Source organism: Zonotrichia leucophrys, chromosome 21 (genome assembly GCF_028769735.1).
Source record: "Zonotrichia leucophrys gambelii isolate GWCS_2022_RI chromosome 21, RI_Zleu_2.0, whole genome shotgun sequence".
NCBI classification, from domain to species: domain Eukaryota; kingdom Metazoa; phylum Chordata; class Aves; order Passeriformes; family Passerellidae; genus Zonotrichia; species Zonotrichia leucophrys.
The window spans coordinates 2,565,812-2,579,972 of NC_088190.1; the positions used below are offsets into that span (position 1 = coordinate 2,565,812).

The following is a 14,161-nucleotide window of genomic DNA, read 5'->3' on the forward strand; positions in this document are numbered from 1 at the left end:
ATCACTTCTATTCCTGTCCCAGCAAAGTGCACAGTGAAAGTGCATTTTGCTTCCTTCACACTCCTCCTGGAAGGGTTGTCACTTGTGCAGCTGGGACGGGGCTCTTGGTTCTAATTTTAGTGTCACTTGGCCACAAAAATTTAAACTCTGAGCTACCAAAACAAAATTTAAATTCTGAGATACCAAAATGTAAGGCTGACTGTGTTATCACCATAACACGGCGATGGGGCTGGAGGGGTTAAATTTCCTGATTAAATCTTTTCAAATTCCCTTCAGCATGAAAATATTCCCTCAGTTTTCCAGGCTGGCTCAGATCTGCCCAGCTTGTCTGCAGGATATGCAAAATTTTCAATGATATTTTTTAAAAAAAGAGATATTTAATTTTTTTAGATGGACATATTTAGAATTAAATAACAACCTAAGCAGAGTAATATTTTTTTTTTCCATTATCAGATCCCAGGGCAGCTTTGTGCAGCAGAACTTTGGGATGTGCACTGAGGTGACCCCACAGCATCACTGCAGGCTCTGAAGGGAGGGAGGTGAAGCTGCAGCAGAACGTGGGATCTGCCAAGAGGAGCCTCCCATTGTGTCCCAGCACAAAGCAAGTTTCATTAACATTCTCTGGATGAAAAAATCATTCATGTAATACTTTAATTTCGGGCTGAAAAGCTGCAGGGAGTCACTGCTTTTGTAACTTTAATGCTTTTGCAGCTTTAATGTCGAGTACATGCAACTTGACAGCTTTGGAAAGTTAATGTTTAAAAGGCCTATTTGTGTCTTCTGAAAGACTGAGTCTCACAATCAGATTATTTTCATCTTTAATTGATTAAGCACTTGTTAAATTAATGCACCTCACAGGAGGCAGCATCACTTTAAAACGTTTACCTTCATTCAGAATTTCAGTCTCTGGATTTAAATCATTGGGGTACAAGTGAAATTTGCCCTCTTGCTTCCAAATTAATAGCAACCACTTTTACAGCTTGTTTTGTGACACTATGTAAGACTGACTATTCATCATGCATTTATTTCTATAAGTGGAATTTATTTAAGAATTATTTGGAATTTAAATCAGCAGAAGGTCACGAATTTGCTCTTCCTTCTTCTGCTCTTCCTGTGCACCCTGAGACTCCAGGATGTGCATTTCAGTTCATTAAATAGTGAGATCTGAAATCCAGAGTCTCCAGATCACAAGCAGTGTACTGGCCATGGCTGGATGTGGATTTATGGTCTGATAATGAACATTCAGTTGTGATAATGAACATTCAATTGTGATAATGAACATTGTGTCTTTCAAAGCTGATTTTGTCTGTGTGACCAACAGGCAGGAAAACGGGCACAGCTGCTGGGGACAGCTCCAAAGGGAGGAATTTTACAGCAGCTCCACAGGACAGAGGGACAATTCCGTGAGTCCTGATGCAGCATCCAGCTGTGGGACCCAGCTGCCTCCAGAGCTGCTTTGGTGAGGTCTCCTCCTTCCCCCGAAGGTGTCCCCTGGTCCAGCTGGCACGTTTAAAGCCCCTCCTCCTCCTCCTCCTCCTCCTTCTCCTCTCCCGGGTATTTAACCCGGCACGGGATGCCCAAACCTGCAGGATCCTCATTCCTGTGCTGGGCATCCCGAAGGGACGGACAGACGGACAGACAGACGGCCCCAGGGAGTCGCTGTAAGTGAGAAATTGCCTTCAGTTCGTGCTCTGCTTCTGGCAAGGGGCAAAGCCCGCTGCCACCGGCTCCTTCCTGGCTTTTTAACCCCCATTTGCACCCTGTTTGTGCTTTTAGATAAGCAGCGTGTTTAACAACTTTCTGTGCGAGGTGATGCCAGCAGTACCAGCTCTGATGGTTTGGGGTTTTTTGGAGGAGCTCTGATCAGTTTGGGGTTTTTTATAGGAGGCCACTTGAAACAGAAGTTAATTTTGTTGCATATACCAAATTGTAAGAGAAAAGAAACAGGAATTTAGAGGCTAAACCTACCAGGAAAAGCACAGCTCAGCCTGAAGGCTGCTGCTTCTTTTCATTTTATTTTTTTCCCCCCGTGGTTAAAGCTGCTCAGTTTTTGTGCTGCTCTGGCAACAGCCAAGTGCAGCAACTACTTTGTCTAAAAAGCAGTTGTAGGATAAAGTCAGTGTTTGCTGGTTTTCTCAGCTTTTACAGAGATGGGGCAACTGAGAGGTGTTTTAAAAGTTTTTGTTCCATTATCAGTCTCTTGTGAGACACAGGAGATGTAAAACTCAACACCATTCCATCAGAAGCCGGCCCATATCCTGGTTGCAATACAATGCATCTTTCACAGCTCTAATTCTCTAAAATATCTGGTCTTTTTGCAAGGCTGTATTTTGAAACTTGTTGAAATTTATTTCTAGTTCAATCTCTCAACAACGTCATCTCTATTCCATTCCTAAATCAGCACACCTCATCTCAGTATTTGCATACAGATGTACAAGACTCTATAAGCTTTCCATCAGCTTTTGAGAATTCCTTACAAATCCATTTCCCACAGGTGTTGGCTGATGCCCAGCTCAGATCTCAGCCCTCTCCTCTGGGATCCTTTCACAAGGATCAACATTTTCCCATTTGGCAGAAAATTTTAACAGCAGCAACAACAAAATCAGCATTGAAATTTAACCTGGAGAGAACCTCCTGTGGAGGTCTGAGTTATTTCTCTCATTAGGGGAAATGAATGAGGGAAAGTGCTGAGCTGTAATGCTGAGTTTTCATGGGATGCAGGATTGGGAAATTTCCTAAAAGCTGTTGAGGTAAAATCACTAAATCCAGTGTTTGCCAGTAATGCCACATGTAGTATATTTTTGTCTACACACTCTCATGAGTGATAAGTTTTCTTGGGCATTTTTAATTTATTTTTTATAATTTCTGGTGTAATGGTGTCCTGTATCTTGTTGGACAACAAATACCATTAAAAATATTGCTGCTGCTTCCCCTCCTGCCCTTTCCCTGAGGGAAAACCCACAGGGAGAGAACCACCAGTGGGTAAATGCCCTTTTTTAGGTTTGTCACATCCTTTTTGCTGCAGTGGGGACTTCACCAGAGCCTTTCTTTAGTTTTTGTTCTGGCTGAGCTCAGCAGTGACTGTTTTCAGCTGGAGACTTCATTTGGAATTGTGGCTCCACAGAAAAAGGAGCAGAAAATCCAGCACAAAGTGCTCTCAGCCAGTGATGGGGAACTGTAGAACCAGGTTTAACTGCTTGCCTTTCACCTCCAGCAGGAATTTCTGCTCCCATGGATAAATCACTTCACCTCACAATCTGTGTGCTCACAGCCCTGCTGCTCCTGAGGGAATCAAGCCAGGCAGGTGAGGAAAAGCATCCAGAAGTGTTGCCTGCACCCAAACCTGCTTTCATTTTTCTTTAAATCATTAATTCCTTCAGTTTTTACCTGCCAGTGCTTGCAGGATTTTGTCCTAATCTCAGAATTTGCTTTTAAAATGGGTTATTAAGAAATTCCCCAGGGCTTGCCTGGTGGCTGGGACTTTGTGGGTGCCACCAAGTGTCTTTGATGTCCCCAAGTGTCTTTGCTGCTAAAAGATGGCAGAGATGGGGGGAGATGAAAAAAGCCAAGGAAAAGGGGTGGGTTTAGGTGTGGTTATTGTGGTTAAAGCTGCATTTCTGTGAGTTTATGCTCCCTTGAGCTGCAGCAAGGTGTGCTGAGGATGGAAGAGAAAACTGAGGTGAGGTGGCCAGTCCTGAGCAGTGCCAGGAGCCTTTTCCCCAGGAATCCAGCAGGAGCCTCCCTTTGGAAGGCTGGGCAAGCCCAGGGTAGCAGGAGCAAAGAAAAAGCTGATTTTTTACAGCCACAGTCTCTTCCTACAACCAATGGGGAAGGGAGGGATGAACCTTTCCCTTGTCCTGTGCTGCTGCTGCCTCCCAGGAGGATTTCCAGGAGGAATTTCAGGATTTCCAGGAGGATTCCATGAGGATTCCCAGCAGAATCCTCGATGCTGGGCTCTGTCCCTGCCATGACCTGGGGTTGGTGCTGCAGCCCCATCGCCCCTGGGCCTTTCAGGAGGGCTCACAAAGGGGCTTTGAGCTGGGAGCTGGAGCCCTCAGAAGGCTCTGCTGCCTTCCAAGGAACCCCACGGGGCCTCCAAAAGCTGCTGCTGGCTTTAAAGGGTTTCTAAAGGGAGACAAGAGAACTCCTTTGTGGAGATTTCCAGCCCCCATGGAGAAGTGGAGTGGAGAGGGAAAAAACAGGTTTTGTTTTACAATAATGTGGAGTTCAGCGCAAGGCCAGAAAATTCAACACCAAAGAAGGAGAAATAAATACATAATGAATGAATATGCTGTTATATTTAGAGAAAAACTCACAGCTTTTGCTGGAAAGAGTGAAAACATCCTGCATTTTTAAATTTATCTTGAGGGATTTTTGGCTTTTGTGCTGCGAATTCTCTGAGTCCAGGGAACAATGCTAAGCAGATTCTAGAAAAATCATTCTGGGCAATTAATGAGCAATATATTGACAAAATTGTTGTTTTAATTCTGCATCTCAGATGCAGAACCTGCCAGGAGTAGGGGAAAGGAAGGGTAAGAAAAATCAGTGGGTGGGAAGTGGGTGGTGAGGGACTTTTGGCTTCTCCTGAGGGAAAGATGGGGCTGGGCAGGAAAGGGGGAAGGTCTGGGCTGTGTGAGGAAGAGGAGCTGGTGCTGCCCCTCCTCAGGGATGGACTGGCTGTGCAGGAGCCCCTCAGAGGCTGAGGGACATCAATGACACCATTAAGTGACACCAGAACCTCCTGAGCCCCTGTCTGCTGTCTCTGCCTTCTTTTGTGCCCTGGGGGGAAACAAAGGGAGTTTGGGAGTTGGGGGTGATTGTTCTGATTATTTCAGTGCGCTGTGGAATGAGGAGCTGTGAACACAAACCCCACACAAATCTGATTTTGTTGTGTTTTTCCAGGAGCTGGGAGGAATGATGATGCTATGAGTAAGGTATGTCTGAGTTCATTAGTGCAGAGCCACTAACGAAGGCGTGGGGCTGATGATTTTACATATTTATTTCAGAAATAGTGATCAGAATGTAAAATATTTTCATCTTTGAAGAGTTATTATTTTAAGTACACTGTTCATGGCTGGCTGTGTCTCTGTGCTGTTTTCCTTTGTTTGTTTTTGTGGGGTTTTTTTTGACTGAATTTTTTATCCAGAGCTCAGAATTCAGTTGTGCCCCAGGGAAGAACCTGCCAGCAGCCCTTGTCTTCATGGCTGGTAGAGTTGGGGAACTTGTGATCACAGCTTTCCACTCAAAGCTCATCCCTCAAACCCTTCCATTGCACAGAGAGAATTCAAACAAGATCCTTTGGAAGGACTGAGGTTTCTTTTGCACGTTTTGTACTGTATATTTATATATTTATATATTCACACACACATATATACATCCTCTCTCTGTCTAGAAATATCACCCTGTAATTTCCAATAAGCAGACACATTTAAGACCAACAAACCTCACAAAATCTGACACTTCACTAGAAAAAACTTCAATTGCCCTGCAGTGCCTTTGATGAGGAATCCTCTGGAGTGACTGTAAAATTGGAAGATGTATCTTTAACTCACACAAATGAATCCACTTTTCCTCTCCTCCTCCTCCTCCTCTCAGGTTTCCAACTGTTCTGTGTCTCCTGGAATTGCTCTCTAATGAGACCTTAATTGGCTGCTAATTCTTTTGTCTGCAGCAGGAATTGGTCTCTTGGGGAGGCTGCACGCACCATCCGAAGATGTGCAGCAACATTTGCAGCGATTTTTGTTTGCAGCAGGCAATGAAGTGAAACGCTGTGATTTATTAATTAGGAAACAGCAGCAGCCCCTGCAGGTTTAGGGCCGGTTTAACCCCCCTGCACCTCCCAGGTCACCCTAAAATAACTTTGAAAAGCCTTGAAACCCAAGAGTTCCTCAATTTCTGCTTTTTAGGGCACAGACCATCGGGGAACAGGAGAGGGACTTCCAACCCTGACTGTCACAACCATCCTGGTAAGGCCCTGACAGGGCAGGGAGCAGCTTTTTTTTGGGCTTTTCCCGCCCAAAACCATGTCAGGAGCCTAATTTCACTAAAGGGGGGTGGGAATTTTTGGGAATTCTAGGAATTCTGGAATTTTTTTTGGAAGGGAGCTGTGATGAGAACTGAACCCTCCGGTTCGAGGCAACTCTGGGAATTTCCATAAATTTTGCATCTCAAAAATCCCCAAAATCCAAAAAAATCCTCCTGGAATTGCGGGAAACTTTGGGAATTTGAGAATTTTGTAAAGGTGGGTCAGGAATTTTTGGAAATTCTGGGAATTTTGGAAATTCTGGAATGTTTTTGGGGGGGGGCTGTGATGAGTACTCCCTGGTTCAAGGCCACCATGGAAATTCCTATGGATTTTGCATCTCAGAAATCCCCAAAATCCAAAAAAATCCTCCTGGAATTGTGGGAAACTTCAGGAATTTGAGAATTTTTGGGGGGAAAAAAATCCTGGAAAGTGTTGGTATCAATTAAAAAAACAAAAAAGTTTAAAAAAAAGAAAAAAAGGGAGGGTCAGGAATTTTTGGAAATTCTGGGAATTTTGGTAATTCTGGAATTTTTTTTGGAGGGGGGCTGTGATGAGAACGGAACCCCCCGGTTTGAGGCAACTCTGGGAATTTCAAAGGATTTCGCATCTCAAAAATCCCTAAAATCCCAAAAAATCCTTCCGGAATTCTGGGAAACTTCAGGAAATTGAGAATTTTTTTTGGGGGGGAGGAATCTTGGAAAATGTTGATATCAATAAAATAAAATAAAAAGTAAAAAAAAAAAGGAAAAAAAATTAAAAAGGGGAAAAATTAATTAAAAAAAAATTGGAGAGGAATAATGGTGCGGTTTTACCAAGGCCGGGTTGAACCCCCCTGGGCTGACCTGGCTGTGTGTCCGTCCCTCCATGCCAGGAGGATCCCTACGTGATGGTGAGGGGAGCAGAGCTGGAGGGGTACTGCATGGAGCTGCTGGCGGCCCTGGCGGGGATGCTGCGCTTCCAGTACCGCGTCAGGGTGGTGGGCGACGGCCAGTACGGCGCCGTGGCGGCCGGGGGCAACTGGAGCGGCATGATCGGCGAGATCCTCCGCAGGGTAAGGGAGCCTGGCCCAGGCACCTGCAGGGCTGGGGTGTTCAAAATAGGGCTGTTGGGCTGGTACCCATGTCCTACCATTTATTCAAAATAGGGGTGTTGGGCTGGTAGCCATGTCCAGCTGTGGTTTATTGAAAATAGGGATGCTGATCTAGTGCCCATATCCAACTGTGGTTTATTGAAAATATGGATGTTGATCTAGTACCCATGTCCAACTGTGGTTTATTGAAAATAGGGATGCTGATCTAGTGCCCATATCCAACTGTGGTTTATTCAAAATAGGGCTGTTGGGCTGGTACCCATGTCCAACCATTTATTCAAAATAGGGGTGTTGGGCTGGTACCCATGTCCAGCTGTGGTTTATTGAAAATAGGGATGCTGATCTAGTGCCTGTATCCAGCTGTGGTTTCTTGAAAATATGGATGCTGATCTAGTGCCCATATCCAACTGTGGTTTATTGAAAATATGGATGCTGATCTAGTACCCATATTCAGCTGTGGTTTATTGAAAATAGAGATGTTGATCTAGTGCCCATATCCAACTGTGGTTTATTGAAAATATAGATGTTGATCTAGTACCCATATACAACTGTGGTTTATTGAAAATAGAGATGTTGATCTAGTGCCCATATCCAACTGTGGTTTATTCAAAATAGGGGTGTTGGGCTGGTAGCCATGTCCAACTGTGGTTTATTGAAAATAGGGATGCTGATCTAGTGCCCATATCCAACTGTGGTTTATTCAAAATAGGGGTGTTGGGCTGGTAGCCATGTCCAACTGTGGTTTATTGAAAATAGGGATGCTGATCTAGTGCCCATATCCAACTGTGGTTTATTGAAAATATGGATGTTGATCTAGAACCCATATCCAACTGTGATTTATTAAAAATATAGATATTGATCTAGTACCGATATCCAACCATTTATTCAAAATAGGGGTGTTGGTCTAGTACCCATATCCAACTATGGTTTATTCAAAATAGGGGTGTTGATCTAGTACCCATATCCAACTATGATTTATTCAAAATAGGGGTGTTGATTTAGTACCCATATCCAACTATGATTTATTAAAAATGTGGGTGTTGATTTAGTACCCATATCCAACTGTGAGGGACGAAACCTCTCTAACAGTTTAAAGTTAGAAAGTGTGTGTTTATTGTGAGATAATTCCCAAATACACACTGCAATTTACAGGTGGTTACAGAGTCCTTTTATCTACAAGTATATAAGAGTATTGAATACCTAAAAATATAAATACACATTCATGAGAAACCTGTCCTGTTCCTTGGGGGTCACATCCCAAGGCTATTGACTGGAGATGTGATGCCATTTCTGTGGGAATCTTTAAAATGAGAGGCTTTTGGGAAAGCTGCAAAAGGCAGGTTTAGAGCCAGTAGAACTATGATTAGAGCTAAGCAGTAACTGTAAGATTTGGCAGTAGAAAAAATTTATAAGAAATCGAAAAGTAAGGACAAATAGAATAATGGTTTGTGTATTGATGCTTGTCTAAAATAACACTTTAAATTACAAAAAAGTGTATCTAGTAAAATATTAGGAAGTTCTAAGTTTAATAATGGAGCACCTGCCTATGCAGCCAGGGAGCCACCTGCTTGAGGGACAGAAATGATTGAGGGACAGAAATGCTCCCTGGGCTGGTGGCTGACTGCTTTTGTCTCCTTGGCAGGAAGCTGACATTGCAGTGGCTCCCCTGACTGTCACCTCAGCCAGGGAGGAGGTGGTGTCCTTCACCACCCCCTTCCTGCAGACTGGCATCGGGATCCTGCTCCGCAAGGACACGGCCTCGCAGGACATGTCCTTCTTCCACTTCCTGTCCCCTTTCAGCAAGGAGACCTGGACAGCTCTTTTGTTTGCTTACCTGCTCACCTGCTTCTGCCTCTTCCTTGTTGCCAGGTACAAATGCATTTCTTTCACAGGTTGTGTTCAAGTCAGTGCCTTTCTCACCTATGAACAGCTCAGAAAATCCCAGGATTTTTGCTTTTTTTTTTTTCCTTTTGCTCTGAGGAACCTCCTGTACAGCTCTAGTACAAGGGCTAAGAATTCTTAAACCCTGTCAGATTAAGCCAGCATTATGAGTGGGATCTCCCCGTGAGGATCTCTTGATGGGGATTATTTTTATTTTTTTCCCTCTGAATGTCTGGTTTTACCCTGTCATTTTCCCACAGACTGAGCCCCTCTGAGTGGAACGAGCCAAAGAATGAAGAGAACCACTTCACCTTCCTGAACAGCCTCTGGTTTGGAGCAGGAGCACTGGCCCTGCAGGGTGAGCTGGGAGGATGATGATGGTGCACACGGCTCCTTCTGTGACACTGGGGTGGAAATGTGTCCTAGCAGGGACAGTTGGAGCAGGAAAGCAGGTTGGGAAGGTGTGAGTACAGACCTGCTGGGCTTGTACAGGTGATTGAATCTGACTGGGGAATATTTTCTGCTCTGGGCAACCATTTCTTGGGGCAATGCCCAGCTGAGCATGGCATGGCTGCTTTGTACAAAGGAGAATTTTTGTGCAGCTTTGTGCCCTGCCCAGAGCAGCACAGAGGGACCCTCCAGGCTCAGGCCCTGTGTAGCTGCAGGCAGGGTTTGCAATTTGCCTTTATTTCCAGTGAAGTCTCTGTAACTCAGATCTGCATTTCTTGGTGTATCTCTGGCTCCACATCCCCTCCTGTGTGGTTTATGTGATGTTTTGGCTCCCTGTGGTGCAGGTGCCACCCCCAGGCCCCAGGCACTGTCGGTGAGGGTCATTGCTGTGGTCTGGTGGCTCTTCACCCTGGCCCTGCTGGCTGCCTACATCGCCAACTTCACGGCCCTGCTGAGCTCCGGCAGCGAGCAGCTCCCCATCCAGACCTTCGAGGACCTGGTCAAACAGAGGAACCTGGAGTTTGGGACCCTGGAGGGCTCCTCCACCTTCTACTACTTCAAGGTGCAGAGAAATCTCCTTGTGCCCACACACAGGGGCTGTAGGACTGCAGGGCTGGGGCTGTCTCACAGCTCAGGCCTTATAACCCCTAGAGCACCCTCGTCACTGCTGACTCCCTCACTTTTCCTGGGATACTTCAAATAATATTGTTTATTATTGTTGATTATTATTGATTATTGCTCTGTTCAGCCCTTCCTCCACCTCTTCCCACACAAAAGCAGGCACAGAATTCTTATTTTTATTCTGAATTCTCCTTTAAAATCTCTCTACTCTTCAGGGGCTGCCCTTGTGCCCCTTAGTGCCATCTGTGACACTTGTGTCATGCTTGTCCCCCAATGTTGGGGACAATCTGTGCTTGCAAGGGTTCACAAATGGTTTAAATGCTCTTCTTCTCCAAGCTGTTTTACAACCCTTGTACATACAGGCAGATTTTGATTTTATTGGTGGTTGTCTCACCCTTGAGTTTGACCCTTGGATTTTTTGACACTTGGGTTCAATGTTTGAGTTTGACACTTGGATTTTTGTGCTGCAGAACTCCAAGAACCCCATCCACCAGATGATCTATGAGTACATGGAGAAGAGGAGGGAGCACGTGCTGGTCAAGACCTACCAGGAGGCCGTGCAGCGCGTGATGGACTCCAACTACGCCTTCATCGGCGAGTCCATCTCGCAGGACCTGGCGGCCGCGCGCCACTGCAACCTCATCAGGGCCCCCGAGGTCATCGGGGCCCGTGGCTTTGGCATTGCCACCACCCAGGGTGAGTCCCTGTCCCCTCTGCTCTCTGGGATACCCAACAGGGAGAGCCAGCACTGCTGTCAGGGTGACCAGACTGAGAACGCTGCGTGGCGGGGTCACTGCTCTGTGGGGAGTTACACTGGCTCTCATTTTGGACTCTAATCCACAAATATTCCATCTCCTGGTGGCCTTGCCCCCGGAATGCAGAGCAGGGGACAATCTGCTCATGTTCTTCCCAAAGCACCTTTGCTCTGCCCTTATCCCCCAGGTGTAACCACTCCTCTAGCCAAGGCAGGATTGTTGTTAGCCAGAAAAATCCTTTGGCAGCAGGGCTGTGTTCAGTGACACCTCTGCCCCCTTTAGCAATGTTTAACTAAACCATGGCTGGGGGCTCTGCCATCCTCCTCTCTCTCCTGTCTCCCCAAGCATCCCCCTGGACCAAGCCCCTGTCCATCGCCGTGCTCAAGCTGCGCGAGTCGGGGGACCTGGACTACCTGAGGAACAAATGGTGGGAGAGCAGCTGCCTGCGCCAGAGCCGGGAGCGCTGGGGGCCCCTGGAGCCGCCGGCCCTGGGAGGGCTCTTCCTCACGCTGGGCATCGGCCTCGCCCTCGGCATCCTCGCCGCCCTGGCCGAGCTCTCCAGCAGCAGCCGCCGCGCGGCCGCGCACGCCAAGGTGGGCCCTGCACCTTGTCCTGTCTCCCCATGTCCCTCCTTTCTCTAAGCTGGGCCCTGGACCTCATCCTGCCTCCCTGTGTCCCCCCTTCCACCAAGGTGGGCCCTGCACCTTGTCCTGCATCTGTGTCTCCCCTTCCACCAAGGTGGGCCCTGGCTCCTGCTCTGAGCCCCGTCCTGTGTCCCCCTTCCTCCAAGGTGGGCCCTGCACCTTGTCCTGTGTTCCTCTATCCCTCCTTCCACCAAAATGAGCTCTGGCTCCTGCTGCAGGTCCTATCCTGCATCCCCGTGTCCCTCCTTCCTCCAAGGTGGGCCTTGCACCTTGTCCTACCTCCCCATGTCTCTCCTTCCATCAAGGTGGGCCCTGTACCTTGTCCTATGTTCCTATTTCCCTCCTTCCTCCAAGGTGGGCCCTGGCTCCTGCTCCAGGTCCTGTCCTGTCTTCTCTGTCCCCCCCTTCCTCCAAGGTGGGCCCTGGCTCCTGTATTTAATCCTGTCCTGTCCCCTTGTGTCCCTCCTTTCTCCAAGGTGGGCCCAGCTCCTGTCCTGCCTCCCCACGTCCCTCCTGCACCAGCCTTTCCACCCCAACCTTGGTTTTCTAAGGAAAGCTGTGCAAGGGGTGAGGGGAGGCTGTGCAGTTACTCCTTAAAGTGCTAAAATTTCACAGCTTGAGCTGTGGGATGGGTTTGTAGCCTGAACAGCATAAACATAATATATAGAAATAAAATAAACCCCAGCACCCCTTTCCCCCCCCACAAAAACCAAATTAAATCACATTCCCTGAACTCCCAAGTGAGCCAACCTGCATTGCACTGCCTTGGGTGTTAGAGAGGACAGTAAATGATCCTTAATGAGTTTACTCCCAGGGGTGGCTGTTCTTTCTGTTCTTTAGTCATCAGACAAGGAAAACACACACACAGTGAAACTGCAGCAGTGCCCCTTGGTGCTCCTGCTCTCCAGCCCTCCCAACGTGCACATGGAAAGGATGGATCCACAGAACAACCACCCACAGCCTTCTCTCCTTTCTCTTTCAGAAATCCTGTTGCTCTGTTTTCACAGAAGAAATCTGCACTCGTCTACGCATAAAAGGAGCTGCCAGACAAAGCCAGGACACGCCAGGGAAGGCAAATGCTTGAGGAGTTTTTGCTGTGTTAGGGTTGTGCCACGTCCTAGGAGCTGTATCAGTGTAGGAAGATGTTTTTCTGCTAGCCTAGAGTGTTAGTTTGCTAATTACAGACACACACAGCACTTCTGGAGTGGTGGTGGAGCTGCAGACACAGGAAATTAAGTGGCTGGGAAGAATTTAAATTGCTAAGGGGTAGAGTGGAGCTGTGACAAATGGATGAACTGGAGCAGAGCTGGCCAGGATGGTGGATCCATGTTTAGGTTTGAAGTTCACCCTGTAAGTCCATGAAGGCCTGGAGGAGGAAGTGACTGGGAACAGGTTAATGTGAAGCCTCTGCTACTAATTCCTGTGTGAGGAACAGCCGTGGAACATTAAAGCTCCTGTCTGTCTCATAATCAGGAACAGCAGCTTAAGCATTGCAGCTCTAAATAGCCTCACCCTGCCCTGCCTGAGAGGAGGGGCTGGTCCCTGGAGGGCAATTCCTGGATCAGAACTGACAGTGCTGCTGTGTAACCCCAAACAGGCCCTGCCTGCACCCCAAAAGGGAGCTCCTGCCACCAAGGTGGCAGCTGAGCTAAGAAATGCCAGGCAGGGCTTGTCCTTTGACCCTTCCCAGCACAGGAGTGACAATGTTTTGTTCTTGTTGCCCAAGAATTAGGATTGACAGTGGAAATTCATCAGTACCAGAGCAGGGAAGGAGTGTGGGGATGAGTCAAACACAGCAGAGCCCCAGCTCCCCTGCAAGGGGAGATGTGAGGGTGTTTTGCATCACTCTCCTGCTCTCAAACAATGCTGAAGTTCAGGGGAAGTTTTCTCAGCTGCATGTTAAACACCTTCCTCATTAAGCTGTTTTCCCTTTCAGAGCTGGGATGGCTGAGGCATTTAAGTGTTAGGGCAAACTGGTGGTGAAATCACTCCATGTATCAACTGCATAGCTGAAGGAGGGAAAAAACAAATTGGGTTCCTTGGGAATGGCTGTAATTGCACTGCAGAAACAAAACCACCAATCCTTGTCAGTCCCACGAGGGAAAACTGAAAGGAACAAAAACCAGGGGAGTTCAGGATGGGGAGTTATGGGTGATCCTGAACCCAGCACTGCTCATTCCCTGGGAGGGAATTCAGTGAGACTCAGCTTCAGCTGCTGTGAAGGAATTCAGTGCAGCTGCAGGACTCCCTCATCCTTCCAGGATTCCCTCCATGGTCCCTCCTGCTGATGGGAACAAACAAGGGGTTAGGAATTCCAGGTGTTGGGAAACCAGGGCTGGTCCTTAACTCAGACTGCAGCAGCCCTGGCTCAGTCACAGCCTGAGCAGCGTTTGTGGGGTGAGAACGTGGATCAGCCCTTCCATCAGCTGAGCTGCACAGAGCAGGAGAGATTTAGGTAAGTCTAAAAGCTGAAAATGCAACATCAGGAAATGCAACAACAGGTTCACTTAGCAGTTAAAAACTATTTGGTAGGTGCTGTGTCACTGCTGGCAGAGTAGGCAGAGATGTATAAAAAAAGGTTTCATTGACATTTAAATATATTTCTATATGAATGTCTCACAGAACAAAAAAATAAAGTCTTTTCATCACAAATACTGCAGCATTAAAATAAACACTTACCAAAATAAACAATGAG

The 14,161-nt window shown here is 47.1% G+C and overlaps 1 protein-coding gene across 2 annotated transcripts; it reads left to right on the forward strand.

Moving 5' to 3' along the window:
* The first annotated feature begins 1,559 nt into the window (after positions 1-1,559).
* LOC135456540 (probable glutamate receptor) lies at positions 1,560-14,157 on the forward strand. Of its 2 annotated transcripts, none has more exons than XM_064730442.1 (11): positions 1,560-1,661; positions 3,215-3,304; positions 4,903-4,934; positions 5,907-5,966; positions 6,897-7,076; positions 8,758-8,984; positions 9,257-9,354; positions 9,791-10,008; positions 10,538-10,763; positions 11,168-11,415; positions 12,449-14,157. In XM_064730442.1, exons 1-11 carry the CDS (start codon positions 1,574-1,576, stop codon positions 12,548-12,550), a joined length of 1,569 nt encoding a protein of 522 aa, XP_064586512.1. In that variant the 5' UTR covers positions 1,560-1,573; the 3' UTR covers positions 12,551-14,157. The 2 variants fall into 2 exon arrangements, with proteins under 2 accessions (XP_064586512.1, XP_064586513.1); XM_064730443.1 differs by having other exon boundaries at positions 1,570-1,661; positions 3,218-3,304.
* The last annotated feature ends 4 nt before the right edge of the window (positions 14,158-14,161 follow it).